At 34.0% G+C, this 22,518-nt stretch overlaps 2 protein-coding genes across 2 annotated transcripts; one reads left to right on the top strand and one right to left on the bottom strand.

Annotated features, from left to right (window-relative positions):
• Window positions 1-232: 232 nt before the first annotated feature.
• Window positions 233-2,408, bottom strand: LOC111895947 (uncharacterized). Its single transcript, XM_023892003.1, has 9 exons — window positions 2,285-2,408; window positions 2,116-2,193; window positions 1,583-1,735; window positions 1,320-1,484; window positions 1,088-1,225; window positions 811-991; window positions 551-735; window positions 368-472; window positions 233-282 (listed from the first exon to the last, which is right to left on the bottom strand). The coding sequence occupies exons 1-9, from the start codon at window positions 2,406-2,408 to the stop codon at window positions 233-235; spliced, it is 1,179 nt and encodes a 392-aa protein (XP_023747771.1).
• Window positions 2,409-4,655: 2,247 nt separating this feature from the next.
• Window positions 4,656-10,818, top strand: LOC111895939 (ankyrin repeat-containing protein At5g02620). Its single transcript, XM_023891997.3, has 6 exons — window positions 4,656-5,213; window positions 5,316-5,465; window positions 5,546-5,610; window positions 8,698-8,734; window positions 8,822-9,255; window positions 10,120-10,818. Exons 1-6 carry the CDS (start codon window positions 4,694-4,696, stop codon window positions 10,729-10,731), a joined length of 1,818 nt encoding a protein of 605 aa, XP_023747765.1. The 5' UTR covers window positions 4,656-4,693; the 3' UTR covers window positions 10,732-10,818.
• The last annotated feature ends 11,700 nt before the right edge of the window (window positions 10,819-22,518 follow it).

The raw sequence follows: 22,518 nt of genomic DNA, 5'->3' as shown, positions 1-22,518 counted from the left end.
TGTTTATGTAAATGATATACTGGTGTAAAATAAGCACATATATTTTACAATTTAACAGAAAATAGCTCAACACATTGAAAAATCTACTACATAAATCAAAATTAATAGCGACAAGGAATCCAATTTTATAGTCGTTAAGCATTAAGAAGAAAAAGAAAAAAACGGATTTGAAATTGACCATGTTCTTCACCCGTCAAGCATTGAGAATACAATTTGGTAAAAAGTTTGGGAGCTAATGAATTTGACCATGTTCTTCACCCGTCAAGGGCTGAGATTCACCATCTGCAATAAATTCAACCATCATTAATTTAAGCTTGTAAGAACATCACAAATTATAAAATTATAAAATTATAGAATTGTAAAATACAATGACCAAGGTTTGGATTTGAAATTGAATTGGCAATGTCTTCAACTGCTGTTGATGGATTCAATTTGTTAACTTCTAAAGACGATTTTATCCCTTTCCTGAAACCTGCATATTAGTTGCACAAAACAAGATCATATCTCAATACATACACTTTGAGTAATTAATTTATTATGTTAAACATACAAAATAAAGAAATGATTATTAGAATTACAAAAATAACCTCATGAGGTGGAGAAGCATTAGAAGCTGCTGGTGTCTTCATATCAGAAGAAGCAGAAGTTGTACCTGGTGTATGATGTTCAGGTTCAGTACTTTTTGTGGTATCATGCTCAAATCCCTTTTTTACACTCTCAACTACAACTCTTTTCCTAATATTTTTTTTTAAAAAAATCAAATTTGATTATTAAGTCATCAAATATAGGTTTATTAAATAGATTTACAACCTTCTTAAATCATCAACAACATTTTTCTTAACGTTGTTTGAGAATAAAACTCCACGCAGAGGCTTCCCATCTATAATTGTCTCAATTGTATAACAATTTGTAATGTTTTTTGTTACTTTTGCTTGAAATGTTCTCTTCCCTTGTGAATTATGATACTCATTCAAATACACATTTTGTCTATCTGCAAATCAAAAAAAGTCAAAATGCCAACACATAATCAGAAAAAGTAAAAATAAAATTTTAAAAAAATCGTACTTTGGTGGAAATTGGATATGACTTGGCATTGCCGTTGGGGTATCAGTATCACATTTTGGAGTCAAAGTCAAAACTTGTTGTTCTTGACTTTTCAATAACTGTTTTCTCAAAGATAACTTCTCTAGTTTTCTTTCATCTCTTTCGTTTTCAGTTACAATCCCTAAAATCAAAATCAGTTAGCATAAATGTATTAGCAATAATGTAAGGTAACTGATTCATTGTGAAATTCACTTCAAGGATTGATTAAATTAAACCTGTGAATAGGTAGAACATGTCATCAAGTGCTTTAAGTTTCTTATTGCATCCACCTATGAATATAAAAACACCTCCATGTTGTGGATGTAAAGTGCTTCCAACCATTGAAAATCTTACAGAAGGCCCTTCTCCTATTGTCATAACTTTAGTCCATGTAATAGTTTCTGCACAAATGTTGGAAATATCAAGAAATAACATATCATGAAAAAAAAGAAAAAAAAAAACAAAACTTGATACTTCTGTTACATTACAATTTACATACCAAGATCAAACATGTATAAGTCATTATACAGGTCTTCAACATCAGTAAAACCTACAAACACAAACAAATTCTTGCCTAATGCAATGGTTGTATGCCCATCTCTAGGTGGCAAAAGCTCACCATTGGTCACCAATTTTGTCCAAGTAAGTGTATCTATGAACAAGAATGTAGAAATTAGGTAATGACATTAAAAAAATTGGTAGAAAAAGTCAAAATTGAAACTTGCATCAAGCATATGGACATCAGACATTTAATAGTTTCGTGTATCTTCTCCACCAATCACAATGATTTTGTTTTTCCATGAGATACAAGTATGGCTATGACGTTCGGCAGGTGGAATTCCAGTGGTTGCCACTTGCTTCTATAGTATTGTCTCTAAAGAAGGGATAAAATTGTCATTTTACAATTTACATTACAGTATTCAATTGAAATGGAAACACTAGATCTGTATTCAAGATGTATAAATCATCAAACTATTCTTCAACAGGAGAGTCAAAAGACTTCCCACATCCCCCAAAAATGAAGTCTTTTGCCAATTAGTGCAGCACTGTGGCCTTCTCGTGCTTCTGGGCCTTCCCCTTTTACATATGGTGTCATCCATGTGTTTGTAGCTGATGATATTAATATCATATGATCAGATTATATTTGAGATTTGATTCATGGAAATGTGTATGTAGGAAAAAGAAAGCATAGACAGCTCACAGGTGTCCAAAATGTGCAAATCCTTAAGAGGAATGTTCCCATGTGTGCCACCAAATATAAACAACTTATCTCCTACAGTGGTGCAGCTGTGGCTATCTCTGGGCACAGGTAGTGTGCCTTGCATTTCAGGTTCACTCCAAGTCCTTGTAGCTTAACATAGAAAAAGAAGAAGAACAACAACAACAATCAAAACAAGACCTTAAATCAATTCTTACATTATGGTTATTATAGGAAAACAAACATTAGATATAAGAAAGTTGAAAGAAATGAAGCATGGGGATGAAGAAAGAAAGAGCTAGCAATCATCTAGATCAAATTAAGTTATCACCAATAATCATCATTATCACTAATTCATTATCATTCTTAAAAATTATGACTTTTAGTTCCAGTTTATCATCTAAAATGTCAAGAGAAATGCAAGAAAGGAGCATATTGGAAATAGGGAGAATACACATCCAATCCCCGCCAAGGTCCAATTCCATGAAAGGCCATGGGGGAAAGAAACAAACCATGCCAATAATCAATTAACCACAATTTCAGTAAACAGTTCCCTTTGGCAGGTTACAATAAATTCATTTTTACTTCAAGAAACAACCATTTCTATGCTTCATAGAAGTTCTTTGTCGTTTTAAAGCAACAGATTCACTCAATTGATAACTTAAATTGCAATAACAAATAGTCAGTATCTTAAATTCGTACAAGAAAATTGTGCTTATGAGCTTCTCTACATAATCTGAAATACACCCACTCTCCACCATGATCAGGGGACCAAAACCCTAAAATAAGATGTCGTGACGTAAAGCACCACTTTTCAATGCAATCATCCACAATTGTGTAAAAATCGTTCAAAAATCGCAAAAAGAAATCAAGAATATGGTCATAAAAGTTGAACTTACAAACGAAAAACCAAACACATCGTCACAATTCTTTTTACAAAAACACACCTGATGTCAATCTGCATTGGGTAGCTTGATCAATCCATTTTTGAGAGAGAAGACTATTAGAATCAACGATAGCTCTATTGGTTAAGATTAATCATAATGAAAAGATGATTAACAATATAGAACCCTAATCTAGAGACGATGTAATCGTGTAATAGTTGAGCTTGAGGAAGTGATTTAGAAAGGATTTCAATCAAATATGTTGCAATCATCCTCATCGACTTATAAAAAATCGCTAATTAGGTGGCTGATTTATCGATTTCAACATGGAAAGTGTTTATTAAAGACCGACGATTTGTAATCGATCGAAGTTGGAATGCGTTCGATCAATAGTGATTTGTTTTTCTTTAAGATGACATCATCAGAATAATGCAGAAACGATCCAAGGGTTGACATTAATCAAGAAAAAATAATGAATGGTCATGATTGTTATATTTAAAGATTTATCAACATTTTTTTTCCTATAGTAACATAATAACATAATAATGTAAATAAAATGAGGCCCTAGAAATTTTAAGGGTCTCGACGATCGCTCAAGCTGCCGCACATATTGGCACGACAATGCATGAAGTTCATTATTCCATATGTGTGCATTGTTTCACCATGTTTTTCTTTTTTGGAATGACGGAAATATATTAAAAATTATGAAGGAAGTAGAATAAACCATATTATAGAAAAATGCAAGTTAATTAGAGTTGTGTTCTAATCCAAAAAACCCAGTTAATCTTAGTTTTTTTAGATCTATTCCAAATCCAAAAAGAAAAACACTCAATCAACATTATCAAAATTATCATATGCATGCATACCTTTGTAAAAAGTTCATGAACGCCAACATATCTTAAAATATTTGTGACATCCTTAAAGAATGCAAGTGGCCAAAGTCTACTACACAAGAACACTTAATTAGCACATATGTCATTTTCGCCGTTTGCTCAAGAAAACTGGCAAAAGAAAACCATTTATATTTTAAATTTTTTACCTATCATAGCAATTCTTTTAATTATCATCTACAATTTTAAATTCTGTACTATCACTTTCTAATTTTAAGGGTTTCAATAACCTTTAGACTTTATGTTAAGGAACTGTACGTAGTCAATATCTAATAATAATCTAAACTAACAGGCAAACAGCCACTGCTTGCCATATTATTTAATGCCCAAGAGATTTTAACATTTGATGACGAATAGATGATGACGAGGGTAATATATATATATATATATATATATATATATATATATATATATATATATATATATATATATATATATATATATATATATATATATATATATATATATATATATAGGTCAACGAATTAAAATTATACAAGTGGGATTATAATATAGCAGGGGTCTTAAATACAGCTGCATGAATTGACTCAACAAATACATTATATATGATATATGAATCGTAAATCAAAACATATCAAAGATTTGAAATTCATCTGAGCGTATTCAAATTAACCAAAATGACATACAATTACGTTATCAGGGATCTTCCGATTTACAAAGCAGCCTTGCTTGATGATTGGGAATCTGTAAGTCAAATCTTCAAACAAGATCCAGACTTGATGACCAAACAGATTGGCTACTGGTCAGAGACTCCGCTAATCATAGCCGTGGGAACGAATCGCTCGCAACGTTTCGTGAAGAAGTTGGTGGAACGTATCATTGAAGTTGGTGCAGCTGATAAGTTGTTTACTGCGACTTGGGGTGGAAGCAACCCGTTGCATTATGCTGCTAAGGTTGGAAATCTGATGGCTACAATGCTTTTGGTGGAGCAGAAACCTTCTATGACCCGTGTTCCAAATCCCTACGGTAATACGCCATTGAAACTGGCCGCATGGCATGGAAACAAGAAAACGCTTCAATATTTGTTGACCGTGACTCCGGATTTGCCACCACCTGGTAGTGAGGAAGGGACTGGTCCGTACACCGGAGTTGCTGGTGGCGATCTCATTACTCTTACAATTATGGCTGGATTCTATGGTATGTCCGATATTTGCAGCTTAAAACTTAGGATATTTAGCAGTTATTTATGTAGTATAAATTAATATGTATTTAAATCTTGGTTTGAATCTCGTGATGCAGATGTGGCGTTGAAAATAATTGATATGCACCCAAACATCGTGCTTGAATCTGATAGGAACAGCGAAACGGCTTTGCAAGCACTAGCTATGAAACCCGAAAATTTTCTTAGTGGAAGCAGGCTTGGATTTTGGGGTCGTCTCATCTATTCATGTAAATTTCTCATGTTATTCCAGATTTATATGATACTACTAATATTTGGATACGAGTTTTAAACTTTAGAATTTTGTTAGTGATCCCTATAAAGAAGAGTCAAGATGCTCGTAAAGTCAACATCTTCTTAAGTATTTTCAATAAGGTACCAATTTAAAATTCCAGCTTAAGTTGCACGTTTAGTTTATTTTATTTTTTTATCTCTAACACATAAAGTTGCTCCTTATCCATAATGGAGATTTGAATGATATGGCAATCCTACTTGTTCAATGGAAGAAACTCTTCTATTGCAAAGGTGAGTTAAAGGTGAGTTTATGTATGCCTAAGTTGGGTCACCTCACCCACCAAAACATATACCAAAATATTTAGAAACTACCTTAAGTTGTTGAAGGACCTATCTTACAAAGAAAATGAAAGAAAAGTAGGAGAAAAAGAGATTTGGGGTTAGTGAAAAAAGAAGAGTAAATTACATAAATGGTTCCTACTCTTTGATCGAATTCTCTTTTTGGTTCTTAATTTTAAAATTTGATATGTTACGTCTTTATGGTTAAAGGTTTGTGAAAATTGCACTCAAGTCCTTGGTTCATATAAAATGACCAATTGCCCTATCTTTCTTTTTTCTTTTTCTTTTAACAATTTATTTTATATATATATATATATATATATATATATATATATATATATATATATATATTGTTTTTTATCTTTATTTTAATAGAATTAATATAGATTTATTATTATTATTATTATTATTATTATTATTATTATTTATGTATTTATTTTTTGCTTTATTTATTCATTTTGTGGTTTAAAAATATTTTAATAATTTTGACGCTTTACTTAAATATATTTTTTAGTAATTTTTTGACGATTTGTTCTTTTAAATTATATAATGATTTTTTTGACATTTTTTTCAAATAAACAAATTAAAACAATATCACGAATAACTGTCAATCTTCCGATAAAATTATCTAATATTTGTTTTTTTCTCTTTCTTTTAACGATATATATATATATGTTAACTTTAATTTTTTTTTTCAAAAATAGTTAGACGAAAAAATATAATTATTTTAGGCTATAAATGAATAAACACTGACATATAAACGAATGATTTTGTTTATGTTCGTTTAACAATTAAACGAACAAGAACGAACATAATCAAACAAAGATAAACAAAAACAATTGAACATATATGAACATAAACAAGTATATAATATGGTAATATAATAATTTTTTTTGAAACATAAATGAATATAAATAAATTAAACGAATGAACATAAATGAACGTAAACGAATATCATAAAGGAATGTTCACGAACATAAATGAATGAACGAGACAATTGTTCATGTTCGTTCGTTTCACTAAACTAAACGAACGTTAACTTTTGTTTATGTTTGGTTATTGTTTTAATTTTTTTATTCCAAAAAAATGTCAAAAAAATCATTATATAATTTAAACGAAAAAAACACCGATAAAAAAAACAACATTAAAAAATATATTTAAATAAAATATGAAAAATATTAAAAGATTTTTAAACCACAAAAACAAAGATAATAAACATAACAAAAAACTAAATAATAATAATAATAATAATAATAATAATAATAATAATATGGTTTTATATAATTTAGATAATTGATTTAAAAAATAAAAATAATTTTATAAATAATCTATTTTAAATTCTATTTGGATAAAGATAAAAAAACAATAGTATATATATATATATATATATATATATATATATATATATATATATATATATATATATATATATATATATATATATATATATATATATATATATATATATATATATATGACCTACCGTGCAATTTTCACAAACTATAAGGATTTAACCTATCGAATTTTAAACTTAATGACCAAAATTGAAAATTCGACTAAACCATAAAAAGCATTTCTATAATTTAGAGTCAATTGTTAAAACAATACAGCAAACATCTACACATGTGAAGCAATGGGATAACGATCTACAAGAAGGAGACATAGTTTGGTAGGTTAGATTCAAATTATTTAGGAAGAACGAGCTTTTGACACTTTATTTCCCAAGTACGATATACACATGTGAAGCAATGGGACAATGATTTACAAAAAGGAGACATAGTTTGGTAGGTTAGATTCAAATTATTTAGAAATTACGGGCACTATAATTCCCAAGTATATTTAGGAGAATGGGATTTCTCTTTTAATATAATTACTAGTTTATAATCCGTGAAGCGACGATTACTAAATTAATTAAATTTTGATAGTAAAAGTTCATATTTATTAATCAATTTTTTAAATAAATAATTTTAAATAAATTATTAACTAAGAGATATACCAAAATTTTAAAATTACTTATAACTTCAAATTCAACATTTAATTAAAAAGATAAATGTTTCTATAAAAGATTATATTTTATTATTTTAAACCTTATCCTCATTAATTGTTCGTGAATCTATATCCATTTTGTTAGTTTCTTTTTATTTTTTATTTTACTTTTAAATTGATTTTCATATCATTTTTCCTTTAAATGGAAACCTTTACTCACACATTTTTTTTATTCATCACTACTAGACTTGTGAATAATAAATAACCGACAAGCTTGATTCTAAATTCCAGTAGAATTTAGTCCATAAAAATTTATGGTCGACCGCTTTGGACTTGCTGCTCTCACCATTACCATTAGTTCATATACATACTCAATCGGTTATATTTTTAGTTAGAGCCTGATTTTTTTCTTGAATGATCCTAGTGAGTAACCCACTTGGGTTTATATTCTAGACTCGTGACATCTCGTGTAAAGTATTAAATATAATAAATATAATCGTAAATTGTAATTGATATGTTTATTTGTTTCTTATTTAAACATTTTATTTTAAAAAATAATAATTATTTAAATTTAAATATTTTATTTTTTTTAAATCAACCTGTATAATATATGAGTATTACACCTAGTATAAAATATAAAATAACGAAGTGTTAATCCATTGAAATCTATGTAATTTGATACGTACCATGCCCTTGGATAGACCTCATTAAATATGGTTTACATTTATGTTAAATCTTTTACAAATAATGATTTCTACTCGATGCTTCAAAAATTATCATATAGATCGAAATGCCAATATCTATTTATAATATGGAAAGAGCGTTCTCCTATATGCACACAAAGAAGAAGGTTCTACGTAAAGACATAATATAAAATCATTTTTCTACTTTTTCCTTGAACAGCTTGTTGCTGGATTTTGGAGGGGCCTTCATTTCGTGGGTACGCTACATATTGATAATTAACTCATGTTGCTTATAATAAAGTATCATCTCTAAGTTTTGGATCATATGTTGTGTATAACTCCAGCTCCAGCAATCAAGAACATCCATGATAGCAAGGCAATGCATGCTCAGAGCAACATTCTTGTAAAGCGTATATGCGAAATTCTTATAGGAACGGAGGATCATGACAAAGTTTGGAAGATTTTAGGATCTGGGATAACTACAGCAGTCAAATACGGGGCTTATGAACTTATTGAGGAATGTATATTAACTTACCCTGGCATAATCTGGTATAGTGTCGAAGGGCTTTACATGTTTCATGCAGCAATCAAGGAACGCCAAGAACGAGTATACAATCTTATATACCAAATGTCTGATCACAAAGTATTTGTAGCAACTCAGCTTGATAAGGAAAACGAAAATGCATTACACATGGCAGCAAAGTTAGCCCCACCTCATCGACTTAATGTTGTTACTGGTGCAGCTCTGCAAATGCAGCGTGAGCTTCAATGGTTTAAGGTGATCATAGTAATTAAAGTCATAATTTAACTCGTGAAATAATCTTGTAGTTCGTTTCAGTCATTTGATCTCCATCTCTTTATACCAAAGAAATCTCATCTACATATTGTAATGGGGATAATTCGAAAAACATGTGAATCGATCGTCATTTATGGATTAGCACTTAACTATTTTTTTTCTAGTGATCACATGACCACAGTTCTTTTAACCACTTATTAAAGGGAGAAAGATACAAACAAGCATAACTTATTTTTTTTGTATTTTATTAACTATATTTCTTGTCAATCTAGCTAGTCAGCGTACGTTTAAACAATCATAAAAAAATAAAAAATAGTTAAGCATGCAAATCAACCAATAAAATAATCTATTGATTAATAAATCAATAAAATGGTGGCAATATATGTATTTTTTGTTTAATGTTCTCTTTTTCAAAATCAGATAACGATATCCAAACAAGGAGATTTTAGTTTCAAGGACAAAGTAAAAAAGTTTGCTTTCCGTAGTTTTTATCTATTTAGTGGCCGCATGTTTTTGAGCCCATTTAGATTTCTAATTGAATTAGTATAAGGAGTTTTTTTTTTGTAAGTATTCCAACCCTTTTGTTTGCTTATAATAAAAAGTCTTTAGCACCCAAGCTTCTTAATGTAGTGTTTGGTTGCTTTTTCTTCTTTTATTCCTATGTGTGTGTTTTTTTTCTACTGTTACCTTGGTGAACAAGACTAAGGTTTTACAGCAGCGCGTCTGTTTACACTTCCTATAAAAATAGTGAAGTACTAATTAAAAATAATGAAAATATTCAGCCTTTTGGAATGTAGTAAATTCACTTTTGTTCATAAAAGATAACGATACTTCATATTTGTGCAGGAAGTGGAAAAGTTTATAGAGCCCTCATATAAAGAAGCCTTGAATACAGAAAAACAAACCCCAAGAATGGTTTTCACTGATAAACATAAAGACTTACTTAAAGAAGGGCAGGAATGGATGAAAGATACAGCGTCTTCATGCACCGTAGTAGCAGCACTCACAGTGACAATGGCATTTGCAGCTGCATTCACTGTCCCTGGTGGAAACCAAGATAATGGGAAACCTTTGTTCTTAGATGATGGAGTTTTTATGCTTTTTATCGTATCAGATGCCATTGCCTTATTCTCTTCAACTACTTCAGTGTTGATGTTCTTAGGGATACTTACTTCACGATATGCAGAAGGTGACTTTCTCTATGCGCTACCAAAGAGAATGACGATTGGACTCGTCTCTTTATTCTTATCGTTAGTAGCCGCTATGATAGCATTTAGTGCGACCATAACGCTTGTGGTTCGCGATAAAGTAACATGGATTGCAGCTCCAGTCGTTATAGCAACGAGTATTCCAGCATGTTTGTTTGCGTTGTTGCAATTTCCTCTACTCGTGGAACTTGTTTATTCCACATATGGACCAAGCGTTTTTCGCAAACAGAATGATCGATGGATGCATTAGCTATATGTCAATTTGTGTGTGTGTGTTTTTCTTGGACAAGATGTTGCAATGTATTAATTGTCCCGCATTGAATTTATGTGTGAAATATGTTGGTAATAATTTGCACCAAATGTGTTTGTTTCTAGGTTTCTTGTTTTTCTCCGGTTTGTTTTAAACCTCGGCTCGGGTTTAAAATTGAACCGAACCCAAAATGTGAAACTAACATATTTCTTGATACTTGAGAAACCTTTATACAGAGGATGAGGAGGGTAGATATTTCTTTAGAGAGTCAATATTGGATTCCTTAAAGTATAGAGTTAAAAACGAATGAGTTAGATCTTATATAAGTGATGATCAGACAGGGGTTCTATCCGACAGGGGTTCTATCCCAACACCAATTGTACCTAGACCTAGAAATTGCTTATTTTTTATACCCATAGAAATCAATCATCTTTAGTAAATAAAGATTTTTTTTGCATTTTGATTTCTTGATTAATTTTCTTATTTAATTATGACTATTACGATTTCATTTTAATTGCATTGGGTAATATATATACAATGCATATATGACTGATTCGAGACACCGGATGAAACGAAATCACTCTCTTCCTCTCTTACGCTTCTGCTTCATCTTTTCACTCTTGCTGCAACCAAGGTATAATCCGGGTCAAGTGAGAGTTCGAGCAATCTAGAAGAATTGCTTTCTACTGTTGTATCTTCTTATTTATTCTGTCATATGTAATTTTGTAGTCATTTTAAATTAATTTTTATTCCAAATGTCATTTCATGGTTTTTTTCATTTTATTAAATTGTAGATAATATTAATATTCAATAATAAATACATATTAATTTCATTAATGAACTTTCCTTCTAATTTCAAAATTACCAAATTAAAAATTCATTAATTATCTTTATTTATTTATCTAAATTATTTATTTAAACTTAAAAGAGAAAAAAAAAACACTTTAATTTTTATAATTCAGTATTTTCTCACTTTTCTTATAAATTCATACTCTTCAAATGTCTAGAATTTTGTATTTAATTTTTTTTTAAATAAACTCATGGAATACATGGGTCTCACACCTAATTATAATATATATCGAATAATTTATGTAGAAATCAACTATAATATATACATAATAATTTATATAAATCAGTTTTTCTCCATACACAACAATTTATGTTTTATGGAATTATATTGTAATTCATAAAACATTATAACGCATAAATTGTTGTGTACGAATCATGTCACACCCCCAAACCAAGGATGACGGAAACGTCTGGGGGTGGCGGACTTCATGTATAATATCACAATAACGAGTATAATAGTGCTCAAAGTAAATACAACTATCATAAATATAATTGAAAAAGTTACACCATAGTATAAGTTTACATGTTTCAAAATCAATTACACTATGATGACAAAATGAAATGTTTGATGATTTAACGTCTCATCCTCAAAAGTTGTTTATTTCCTGTTTCACTAATTTTCTGAGAATACAAGTAATTTCGAAAAAGTGTCAACAATTAAGTTGGTGAGTTCATAACCTTTTGGATGTAGAATTTGAAAATTCTGGTTAGCACCAGCATGTATAGTAGTTTTATTATTTGAAATAAAACCAAGTTTTGTATCCTGGGTTTGGAAACCTTTGTTTGTAAATGTAATGTACACTTAAGAAAAATCCAATATTCTCCTTATAAAATGTTATGTAGTCTTAAATCCCAAGACCGAGTGTATGTGTGTGTTTCATACTTGTAACATGTTGGTAATTGAAATGAATACCTAAGAAAATCTAATATTTTCCTTATAAGATGTTATGTAGTCTTAAATCCTAAGACCGAGTGTATGTGTGTGTTTCGTACTTGTAATGTTGTATGAAGTTTTAAGATAAACAAAACCCCTTTTTAAAGTAGAAATTTCCGGTAAACTATATGTGTCGTTATCTCCCTACATACTAAGACAGAGAAGACCTTCTGCGACGTTCTTCAGGCGTCGGAACTGAAATGACATTTGTCACCCCCGATCGGGCTGGCGTAAGCAGGATGGGTGTGGGTTGTCAATCACAATATAGATCTATACACAATTATCACGCTCTCCCTACAAGAGACTCTGGTTATAACTATTTCAGGAATTTTAATCCGTACTCTAAGAGTACAATGAAGACGTGTCTCACAATTTACGATAACGAGTTTACGTGTAGTATGCGTGTAAAACCTTTTCTATGGTGGAATTGAAATCCCCTTTTGTGTAGTATGTTTGAAATGTGAAATCCATAAACTACACCTATTATAATTTATCATGTGGTAAATGAAAACCCGTTTGTATTGAGAGTAAAACCTTTGTGTAAGTAGTATGTTTAGCAAAGTATAACTATACTACTTATGTTTCATCTTGTGTGTTTGTAAGGATAAAGGACTCTTACACAATAGAAAAAACACAATAGAAAACACATGTAAACTATGAAGTCATTAAAGATAAACACTTTGCTCAACATGTTACAAAGTGTTATAAAAGTTGTAAGATGTTAACTAGTTTTTTTAACCTTTCTGCACTGTTTTAGAAAAAATCATATGAAGTCGAAAACTGAATCCGTAAACTCTGGGAGTTTAGAAAATGTGTCTAGTTTATTTATAACTTTTATTATGATTTTTAGAAGTCTATAACTTGTGTGAAAATGTTCATATTCACAGACTGGTCCGAATTCGTTTTTGAAATGATAGGCGGTTTTGTAAAAATCACCATAAATTGTAGAAAAATCTTATGGAGATGTGCAAGTAGTCATTAGAAAGGTATAAACCTGAAATAATTGCATATTAAACAGTTTTGAAAGATATTTAGTTTAAGATGGTCATAACAGTCTGTGAATAGGACTCAACTTTTTCTGTGAAAAGCTGGATTATGAGTTTCAGTTGTGTAAAGATGATTTAACTTGTATCCCCCCCCCCTAAAATTTGAATAAAAAACGAAAATGTAGGGTTATGAACTCACCTTGAGTGATTTTCTGAGATGGATGTGGGAGAAGAGAGGCTTCCAAGTCAAGAACACTTAGGAGGTGCTTGAAGATTTGAAGATCCTAGGCACAAATATGATGATATTTCTGTAAGAGATTCATGATTTGAGTGAAGGAGTGTAGAATATTCAATAGTGGGATGAAGATGCTTACCAAAAATGGAGGATAATTGTGACAACCCGAAATTTCTTTCTTGTACACTTATTCAAATCAATCAAGGTCAGACTTGTTTTTTTTTTTTTTGCTATCTTCTAGCACTGTTTGGAGTCAATTTGAGTGTTCAAAGCCTAGTATAATCAAGGTATGAGGCTAGGGATGAGTGTATTTGAGTTCAACACCTTTCAATTGAGCCAAAAACCCCTTTATGAGGTGTGTGCGGCCGTACACATGGGTGTACGGCCGTAAACCCATCCTATCCATACACTCTCATGTATAAATGAGAGTCTTAGCCTCCATTTACCTCTTTTCACACTCCTAAGCCAAGAAATCAACTTCTCTCTCAAGTATCATCCGATTTTTCTTCTAGATCTTCAAGTTGTAAGTGTTTCTTCCTTTGATTTATTGATTCATTACACTATCTAGTAAGGATCTATGATTTCATCCCTGAAATTACTCCTTTCGTTTAGATCTTCAAGTGTTCTCCAAGAACACCTACCAAGTCTTTGGACCTCAAACACCCCTAAAGGCTTCTATATTGTAAGTACCACTCCTTATGCTTGTTACCTACTAGTTATACTCCTTAGAAATCGTCCAAACCATGATCATTAAGGAGTGTACGGCCGTACGCACCTCATGTTGTCGTACACCCTTTTGTTTAGTGTTATTTGGCCTCAAACTCATGTTCTATGCTAGCACATGATCAAGAACACTTAGGGGATGCAAGATAGAGACTTGGAATACACTTTTGACCATTTTTACATGATCATCAAGGGTGTACGGCCGTACACTCCTTATGTGGCCGTACACACCCTTTTTAAGGTCCAAAATGGTAACAAACTTCCATTAAGGCTAAGCATTGGTCAAAAAACACTTCATATATGCTTAATAAGACTTTAAATCACTCAATGGCATGTTTCACCATGAGTGTGCGGCCGCACACCCACTTAGGCCGTACACTCTAGCCGTTCACACACATGAAACACACCATTCTCGCCGTACACTCCAAGGTGTGGCCATACACCCATTATATGCAACCCTTGGTACTTCTAGCACTTGAATTTAAGTGTTTTCTATGTCCTAGGGTGCCTTTCCTTGCATAATTAGTTGTTTAAACACTAATTATATACATATATGTGTCATTATATGCTTATTAGGATCCGTTGTGCTCAAGTCTTCACTTGACACTTATCATCCTACAAACCGATCTTTCATTCGTATTACTCACTGCAGGTGAGTTCACACCCCTTAACTTATATTTTAAATGCTTTTATGGGGGGAGGGGATACAAGTAGAAACATTATAGTTATTATATCAATCACATGTGATTAATAACTATCAAACAGACAGATTTCTTATACTTCAAAATGTGCTTTCAAACAAATTGCTTCAAATCGTTTTATAAACTCCTTTATGTGTTAAAACTCTTTCTATTAAACTCTTTTAAACTTATACTTTGTCAAATCATGTCTATATAAATATAGTTATATAAGTAGGATTGAAAGGACTTAGGACTGATAAATCGCCTTATTTTCCTGTTCCTTGTTTGGTTGTGGACCTAGGGTATTAGTTGTTTGTCCAAAGGTCGTTTGAATCTTTAGTTATATATTATGTGTAGTTGTATAGATATTAAACTTAGTCATTCAGTTCAATACCTTTGGGTAGCAAAGGTGTACAAACATGTTCATTCATACAAACAACCTTACTAGTAAACTATAATAGGTATAGTTTAGGAAGTCACTACTCACTATTTCTAGTGCAATGAAACATACAACAGTCAGTTCATCCATGAGTCAATACAAATATACTATTAATGAGAAACATAAATAACATACTATTATGAGAAACTAAAATAACATACAATACACTACACTATACAAGAGAACATAGTATGATGAGAAACAGAGAGAACATACAATATGCTAGAACATACTATACAAACACTATAACATTAATGTGAACCGCTACTTCATGACATGGCAATCAATTGTTGTGACATGTTTTGCAACCAGAGTCTCCTGGAGGGAGAGCGTGAGTTGGTGTATAGATGTATACGGGATTGACTATCCTACACCTTGCTGCTAGCTACAATGGGACCTGCAGGTCTACGGGTAACTAATGTCATACCATTTCGATGCCTTGGTGCGTCATGTTATACTAGTCTATCAAGTATGGTTACAATCATATCACATTTTACCTTAACTAACATACTGGTTTAAGGTAGTTAGTACATTGGTAGTTACTTACATACAATATTACTGTACACTGTTATTTTCTCATTGCATTCACATTGTGATCTTCTCACATAAACAGCAATGTAAACTATATCTTGGTAATGATAGTCATACTTGGGAAAGATACAAACTTTTACAAACAACACAACACACAGAACATTTGGGCCTTGGTAGAAGGTTACTTTTAGTAGAAAATATAGGATTTTCTAGGAGATATAAACATTTATTACAAATACTTACAAACTTTTACATCAAACATTTACAAGAACTTTCATACAAACAGTGATACTAAAATACTTATGAACTCACCAGCTTTAATGTTGATCTAGGCTTTCAAAATAACTTATATTCTTAGGTCACCAGTAGACAGGTACCGATGACCAGGTTTTGAGAAGATGGAGCACGTTCAAGACTCATCTCTTATTTTGATTCATATTTTTGGTGTCTTATAAACTGTACAGAACACACTTGTATTAAATATATATTATTAATGCAATGGATGATGTTGTTGCTTGTTTACTATTATACATTATTGTGATACTGTACATGACGTCCTCCGCCCCAAAAAGTTTCTGCCGTTCAGGTTTTGGGGTGTGACAAGAATGCTCAAGAACAGCCTTGAAATCTTGAGTTTAGAGAGAGAAAGTGAGAGAGAAAAATGGGTTTTGTTTTAGTGAAAGAGAGAATATCTTGGATGAGAGATAAGGGTTTTTCCCCAGCCTTTGATTAATGTATCTTGCTAGAGAAGGGTGGTGAAAGTACAAATAGTTTACTAGCTATAGGTGAATAGTGAAAAGAAGATGTCATGGAGTGGGTATGGGAGATAGCTTATGTCCTTACTTTATGGGAAAGTCAACACTCAAAGCCAATATCTTGCACAAAAGATATTATTCTTATATAAAGGTTTACCTCAAAATGTGATTAAAATATGAATATATAGGGTCTTATATGTCAAAATATAACTTTGGGTGAAAATACCACACGAAAATCATGAAAAACGAGCTTAAAACGCGAAAGTGGTCGAAAACCGGGAAAAGGAGGCGAATCTGCGAGGGTTCAGTCCAAGGGGGTTGAGAACCGAGAGTAGATTGATCCGATCCGAAGGGAGGTTTGGTTCTCACAGTGGTTTCGATCTTAAGGAAGTTTCACAAGCGAATGCATAAGGGAGCGAAGGCGAAGCTGGTCGAGGAGGGAACCGAAGGCGAAATGAACAGAAGGCGAAATGGACCGAGAGTGCTTGGAGTTCGGTTCGCTTAGAAGTTGTTTCGGTCTTAGTGGTTCGGCTCGTAGGGGTTAACATCAGTTTTTGGCAGGTTCGGCTCCTAACAGGGGTTTCGGTTCTATAAGTGGCTTCGGTCCTTAAGGGTTGTTTTTCAAATAATCTTCCCGTTTTGAGCGGTTTTTGATTAAGTTAAGGGTCGGGATGCCCTGAGAGCTCATGAAAAGTGAAAGAGGGTTTTGAGAGAGATTTGGGAGAGATTTGAGAGAGATTTTGTTTGTGACCTTTGCGAGTGTTTAACTTTGAAATGCCAAGTTTGTAAACCCCGTTTTGCCTTGTTTTGAGCGTTATACGCCCCCGAAGGGTATGTATTAATGTTTTATCGAGTAGTTCCATCACTTAAAATGATTAGGGTTTAGATTTTTTGAACACGTGAAGACTCTACATGATACTTTGCATTAGAATGGTGTGTTGTACAATAGTAACATAATGTAAACCCTAATATACAAGGGTTAATTGAGTTGGCCGGTTTGACTTGTTGACTTTCTTTGACTTTGACTTACCAGAAAGTAACGGTTGTCACAAATCACCTCCCATAATATATGCTATAAAATATAATTTTTCTGAACATTTCATATAATATCGATCTACAGTGTTTCCAATTTTTCTCATTCCATTAAACCAAAGCTTCAATTTTATGTTTGATTCGGTTTTTTGTATTGTTTTTTGAATTTTCAATTTCTAGATTAGGTTTTGTTTAAACCTAGAAAATAATCTAACTTTTCTTTGAACAACAAACCGCTGAATTTAAAGCATGTAATATTTGAATTCTTTGTATATATAAATTGTGTGTTCCTTTGTGAATAGTACCTAACAAAGGTACTGTTGTTCATAGGTTACTTCACCATGGTTTGTGTGTGTGTGGGGGGGGGGGGGGGGGAGGTCTGTCATCGGGTTATGGGAAGCACCGGGGTGGTTCTTAAGACCACCGAGCACGCGATAGGTTGCGAGTCACACAGAGTCATCATAAGAGTTATTATGACCGAAGACGTTCAGCCCTTGAGTTTCAAGTGGGGGATGTGGTACTACTGAAGGTGTCACCTTGGAAGGGTTTCATCTGGTTTCGAAAGCGAGGCAAGTTGGGCACCCAATTTATCGAACTCTTCAGGATTATTGCCCGGGTAGGTCGGGTAGCATACCGGTTGGACCTTCCTGAGGAGCTTAGTCAGTTCCATAACACCTTCCATGTTTCTTAGTTGCGGAAGTGTGTAGTCGATGAGTCAGTCGTGATATCGTTGGATGATATGTAGGTGGATGAGCGTCTGAATTATATGGAGAAGCCCATTGTAATTCTCGACAGGAAAACTAAAACTCTGCATAATAAAGTAGTGAATTTGGTCATGAAGGTGCAATGGCAGCATTGAAAGGGCTATGAGTGGATGTGGGAGCCAGAGGACAGGATGAGGGAGCACTACCAGGATTTGTTGGTGGCAGCAGACTTTGAGGACGAAGTCTTTTCAAGTGGGGGAGATTTGTAACACTCAGATCCATGTATTTTTCCTTTTAGTCCTTGGAATAAAAATATAATTACGAAAGAGGTACATTCGTACACTGGGCGTACGTCTAGGTACGCTTAGCATACATGGGTGTGTTCGATCGGGGACCTGAGCCACGTACGCACGGTGTACGAAGCGTACACGAGGCATATGTAGCCAAAGGTAAAAACCCTAATTTTAGGGCATAAGCCCTATTTTAACACATTTATGACCCTTGGACCCTCACCCTTATCAACTTATACTTCTTTTAACGTCCCTAAAACCCTATTTTACCTTTGAATGTGATATTTGAGCTTGGAAGTAACTTTGATGGCCTTGTTGGTGTGGTTGCAAGATGAATAACTTGGTGACAAAACCTTGGATGTGGTTGATCCTTATTTATAGTTAGAGTTAGGGTTTGTTTATAAGCTCATTTTTGGTTCATGGGTTCTCTTTTAGGTGTTTGGGCAACTCCAGAAGCTAGAAATGTTATATCTTAGTACCATTGGTGTGTTGGAAGCATAAAAATGTAATCTTGGTTGATGATATGAAGTCATGCATGAATCTAGGTCCTCTGTGTGTGCTTTAATGAACAAAAATGGAAGTTGGACTCCCATGAGACATACTAAGGCATAAAGTTGCCAACCTTATGCCCTAGGACCCGCTTAATGACCGAGATCCAAAAGTTAATTTTTTCGCTGCATGGATTAAGCACCAAATAGCTAAGGTGTTGAGCAGCTTGGTACGCTAATTGTATAAAGGTGTATGCAACGCGTATTGCATGGCGGTCAAGTACGACGAGCGTACTGAGATTACACCACGTGTATGCTCCCAGTGGGCTTTTGGACCTTTTGTTAGGCTTTTGGGTCATTGGGCCTTAGTTGGATTTGGGCCTTGAGTTGTTTAGAACATGTGGGCTTATGAATTCTGCTAATGGGCCTTAAGTAGTGTAGTTAGACCTTTGTGGGCCTTGGAGCCCATTTTTTGTTTGGGCCAAGAATGGTTAGGCCCATTATAGTAAAAAAAATTGGGCCTTTATCTTAGGGGTTTTGTAACACCGTAAATTTTCAAACAATTTTTTTTTTCATTTTAAAATCATATAATTCTCGTAGCACATTTCACAAAAATCTCATTGATTTAATTTACAAAACACAACTCCATAATTGTTTGATTCATACTCCAGGATCCTCAAAACATAACTCCTGCTCTGGTGTGTACAATAAAGCATGTGCCTTCCCGCGGTCCTGAGAAAAACTGAAACACATATCACATAACACGGTAAGCACGAAGGTTAGTGAGTTCCCCAAAATACCACACACATATAATTAGCCACTCGAGGATATAGCTCTGTAAGACCCTCCGGTCAATGTGTCTCAGTGGGACCCTCCAGTCCCATAGCTCGTTGGACCCTCTAGTCCAGTCTAAGTGATGACCCTACGGTCTCACTGCTCGTTGGACCCTCTAGTCTGGTCTATAAAGCTCCGCATAGCATAAATCACAAAGACATAATGCATAGCATACAACATAAGGCATGATAACATAATACTTAATGTAAGCACATAAGACCCTCCGGTCACACATAAGTACCACTCTAGGTAAAGTATAGTGAGAAGACTCGCCTCGGATGATGAACAGCTCCTATAGACGTCACTGCTACGCACCAGCCACTAACTCTATGCCAAACCGATAATTATCCCAATTAGGAACTAAGTCCAAACTCTCACTCATTAGGTCTAAAGGTATTCCACTAACCAGCCCACCAATGACCTAAAACCCATTGGGCCCACCAAAGCCCAATAATAGATAGGCTCTCCCAAAGCCCAATTCTAAATCTAAATGGCAAGCCCAACTCAAGGGCCCAAAGCACAATATAATATTTCTTTGCTCAAAGTCACTAATACACAAGCCCAAAGATCCAAGCCCAACCCTTAAGGCCCAATAATAGATTCAACCTAAAAGCTCACAAAGAGGTTACGCGGGTCGTACCTCGCTTAGTACACTCAGCGTACACTAGCATGCACGAATTTGATCGGGGACACCAACCCAGTATGCAGGACGTACTAGAATTACGTTGGGTGTACGCCCAGTTTTGCTTAGTCCATTCTCTTGGTCTTAACTTGTTAAGACCTTAGCTCATTTCTCAGATCTGGACTCCCTAATAGCTCTTACTCCATAAAGTCGGTGACTTTAAGCCTTTGCATGGCTGATAAGGTCACAAACACACAAAACTCTTACTCTTTTAACTCAAAATGCTCATATCTCATGCATAGGCTAATTCTCACGTTCAAGACCTCATTTTTATGGATCGTCTCCACTAGAAACATTTAAAAGGACAGATATTAAGATCTGAAGTGCAACAACTCATAAAGCCTCAAGCTTTGGGGCCAAAACCCTAAAATGGACCATATCATGCACAAAACAAGAGGATGGGAAAGCTTTGAGCTTTATACCATCAAATGATGCTCCAACCACAGAAAAGCTCAGATCCAAAGCCTGGACTCCAACTCTATTCTCTTCCATGCTCCTTCTTCACTCCAATAATCCCACAAGAACACTAAAAAGCTCACCATGGTCACACATAAGCTCAAGAACGAGGATTAGGGTTTGAGAGGGTTTACAAACTGAGGATGGTGGCCAGGAATGAGGCCATCACATTCTTTATATAGGGACACTTCTCTCAGTTAGGCTTTTCCTTCTGTGCCTAGTACGCCCAGCATACCCTCTGGTACGCCCAACGTACTAAATGGATCCTCTTAAAAGTCACGCACATGAGTACGCTAAGCGTACACACACGCACGCCCAACGTACTCCCCTGCCACCATTTTCAATTGAAGGACTTATCTTGCCCAATCTTCAAACTGTCATCGCTTCCTCGATATAACCCCGATTCCCATGAACCTCAAACCCACGGAAAGGTGACGAGATGCCCTAATCTCCTAGCAGCTCGTCGCAACCCTAAGACCTCCTCATGCCTGGTTTGCAACCCGAACCTTGATCACAGACGATCTGAAACAAGATATTACAATTTTCCCCCACTTGACTTAGATTTCACCCTCGAAATCGCTCCTTATCAACACAAAGATCGAACCCAAACCCGATAGCAATACCGAAAAGACCCAATATACTACAACTATCTCCACCAAAACCACCTGAACCCGATGGGGACTCCCGACCCTAAAGAAGGACGGACCCAACTGCCGCTGCGATACTCTATCTGACTCCCCAGAACTTGAAACTCTAGTGGTCTATCTCCCTGCCAGACTACCCTCGCAAAACATCATCCTACTAATCGCCCATCAAATAACGGACTCTAAGAACACTCTTCCAACTCTGATCCTCTAATCGATCCTGATCATGACTCGAAAGGAACGGAAGGTCATAATCCCCTAAAGACCCACCGCCTGAACATCTATCAGAATTCATCGGAAGGAGAGAACCCCAAAACTCAAACACAAGAAAAGATCATGCTTTCTTGGAAGTATCCTCTAACATCTATAGGCATAAGCCCCAGCTCCCTCTCAAATATCTCCATCAATACTGAGCACCAGGCCAGCTTCCGTTCCAATAGATGAACCTCCAAAGGTTACCCAGCATGCTCCCAAAACGTCTCACTGACTTCCTTCTCATAATAACCATCTCGGCCCACTGTGACA

This window comes from Lactuca sativa, chromosome 6 (assembly GCF_002870075.4).
Source record: "Lactuca sativa cultivar Salinas chromosome 6, Lsat_Salinas_v11, whole genome shotgun sequence".
Lineage (NCBI taxonomy): Eukaryota > Viridiplantae > Streptophyta > Magnoliopsida > Asterales > Asteraceae > Lactuca > Lactuca sativa.
The sequence above is the reverse complement of the archived record's forward strand: the minus strand, read 5'-3'. Positions and strand labels throughout refer to the sequence as shown.

Bases quoted from the DNA above. Each gene is read 5' to 3' on its own strand.
- LOC111895947 (XM_023892003.1), bottom strand. From the start codon at position 2,408: ATGCAAGGCACACTACCTGTGCCCAGAGATAGCCACAGCTGCACCACT. The intron at 992-1,087 runs GTCATATCCAAT...TTTGATTTGCAG, and splicing joins TACCCCAACGGCAATGCCAA to ATAGACAAAATGTGTATTTG. The intron at 473-550 runs GTATGTTTAACA...ACTAATATGCAG, and splicing joins AATAATCATTTCTTTATTTT to GTTTCAGGAAAGGGATAAAA.
- LOC111895939 (XM_023891997.3), top strand. From the start codon at position 4,694: ATGACATACAATTACGTTATCAGGGATCTTCCGATTTACAAAGCAGCC. The intron at 5,611-8,697 runs GTACCAATTTAA...TTCCTTGAACAG, and splicing joins TCTTAAGTATTTTCAATAAG to CTTGTTGCTGGATTTTGGAG. The intron at 8,735-8,821 runs GTACGCTACATA...GTATAACTCCAG, and splicing joins GAGGGGCCTTCATTTCGTGG to CTCCAGCAATCAAGAACATC.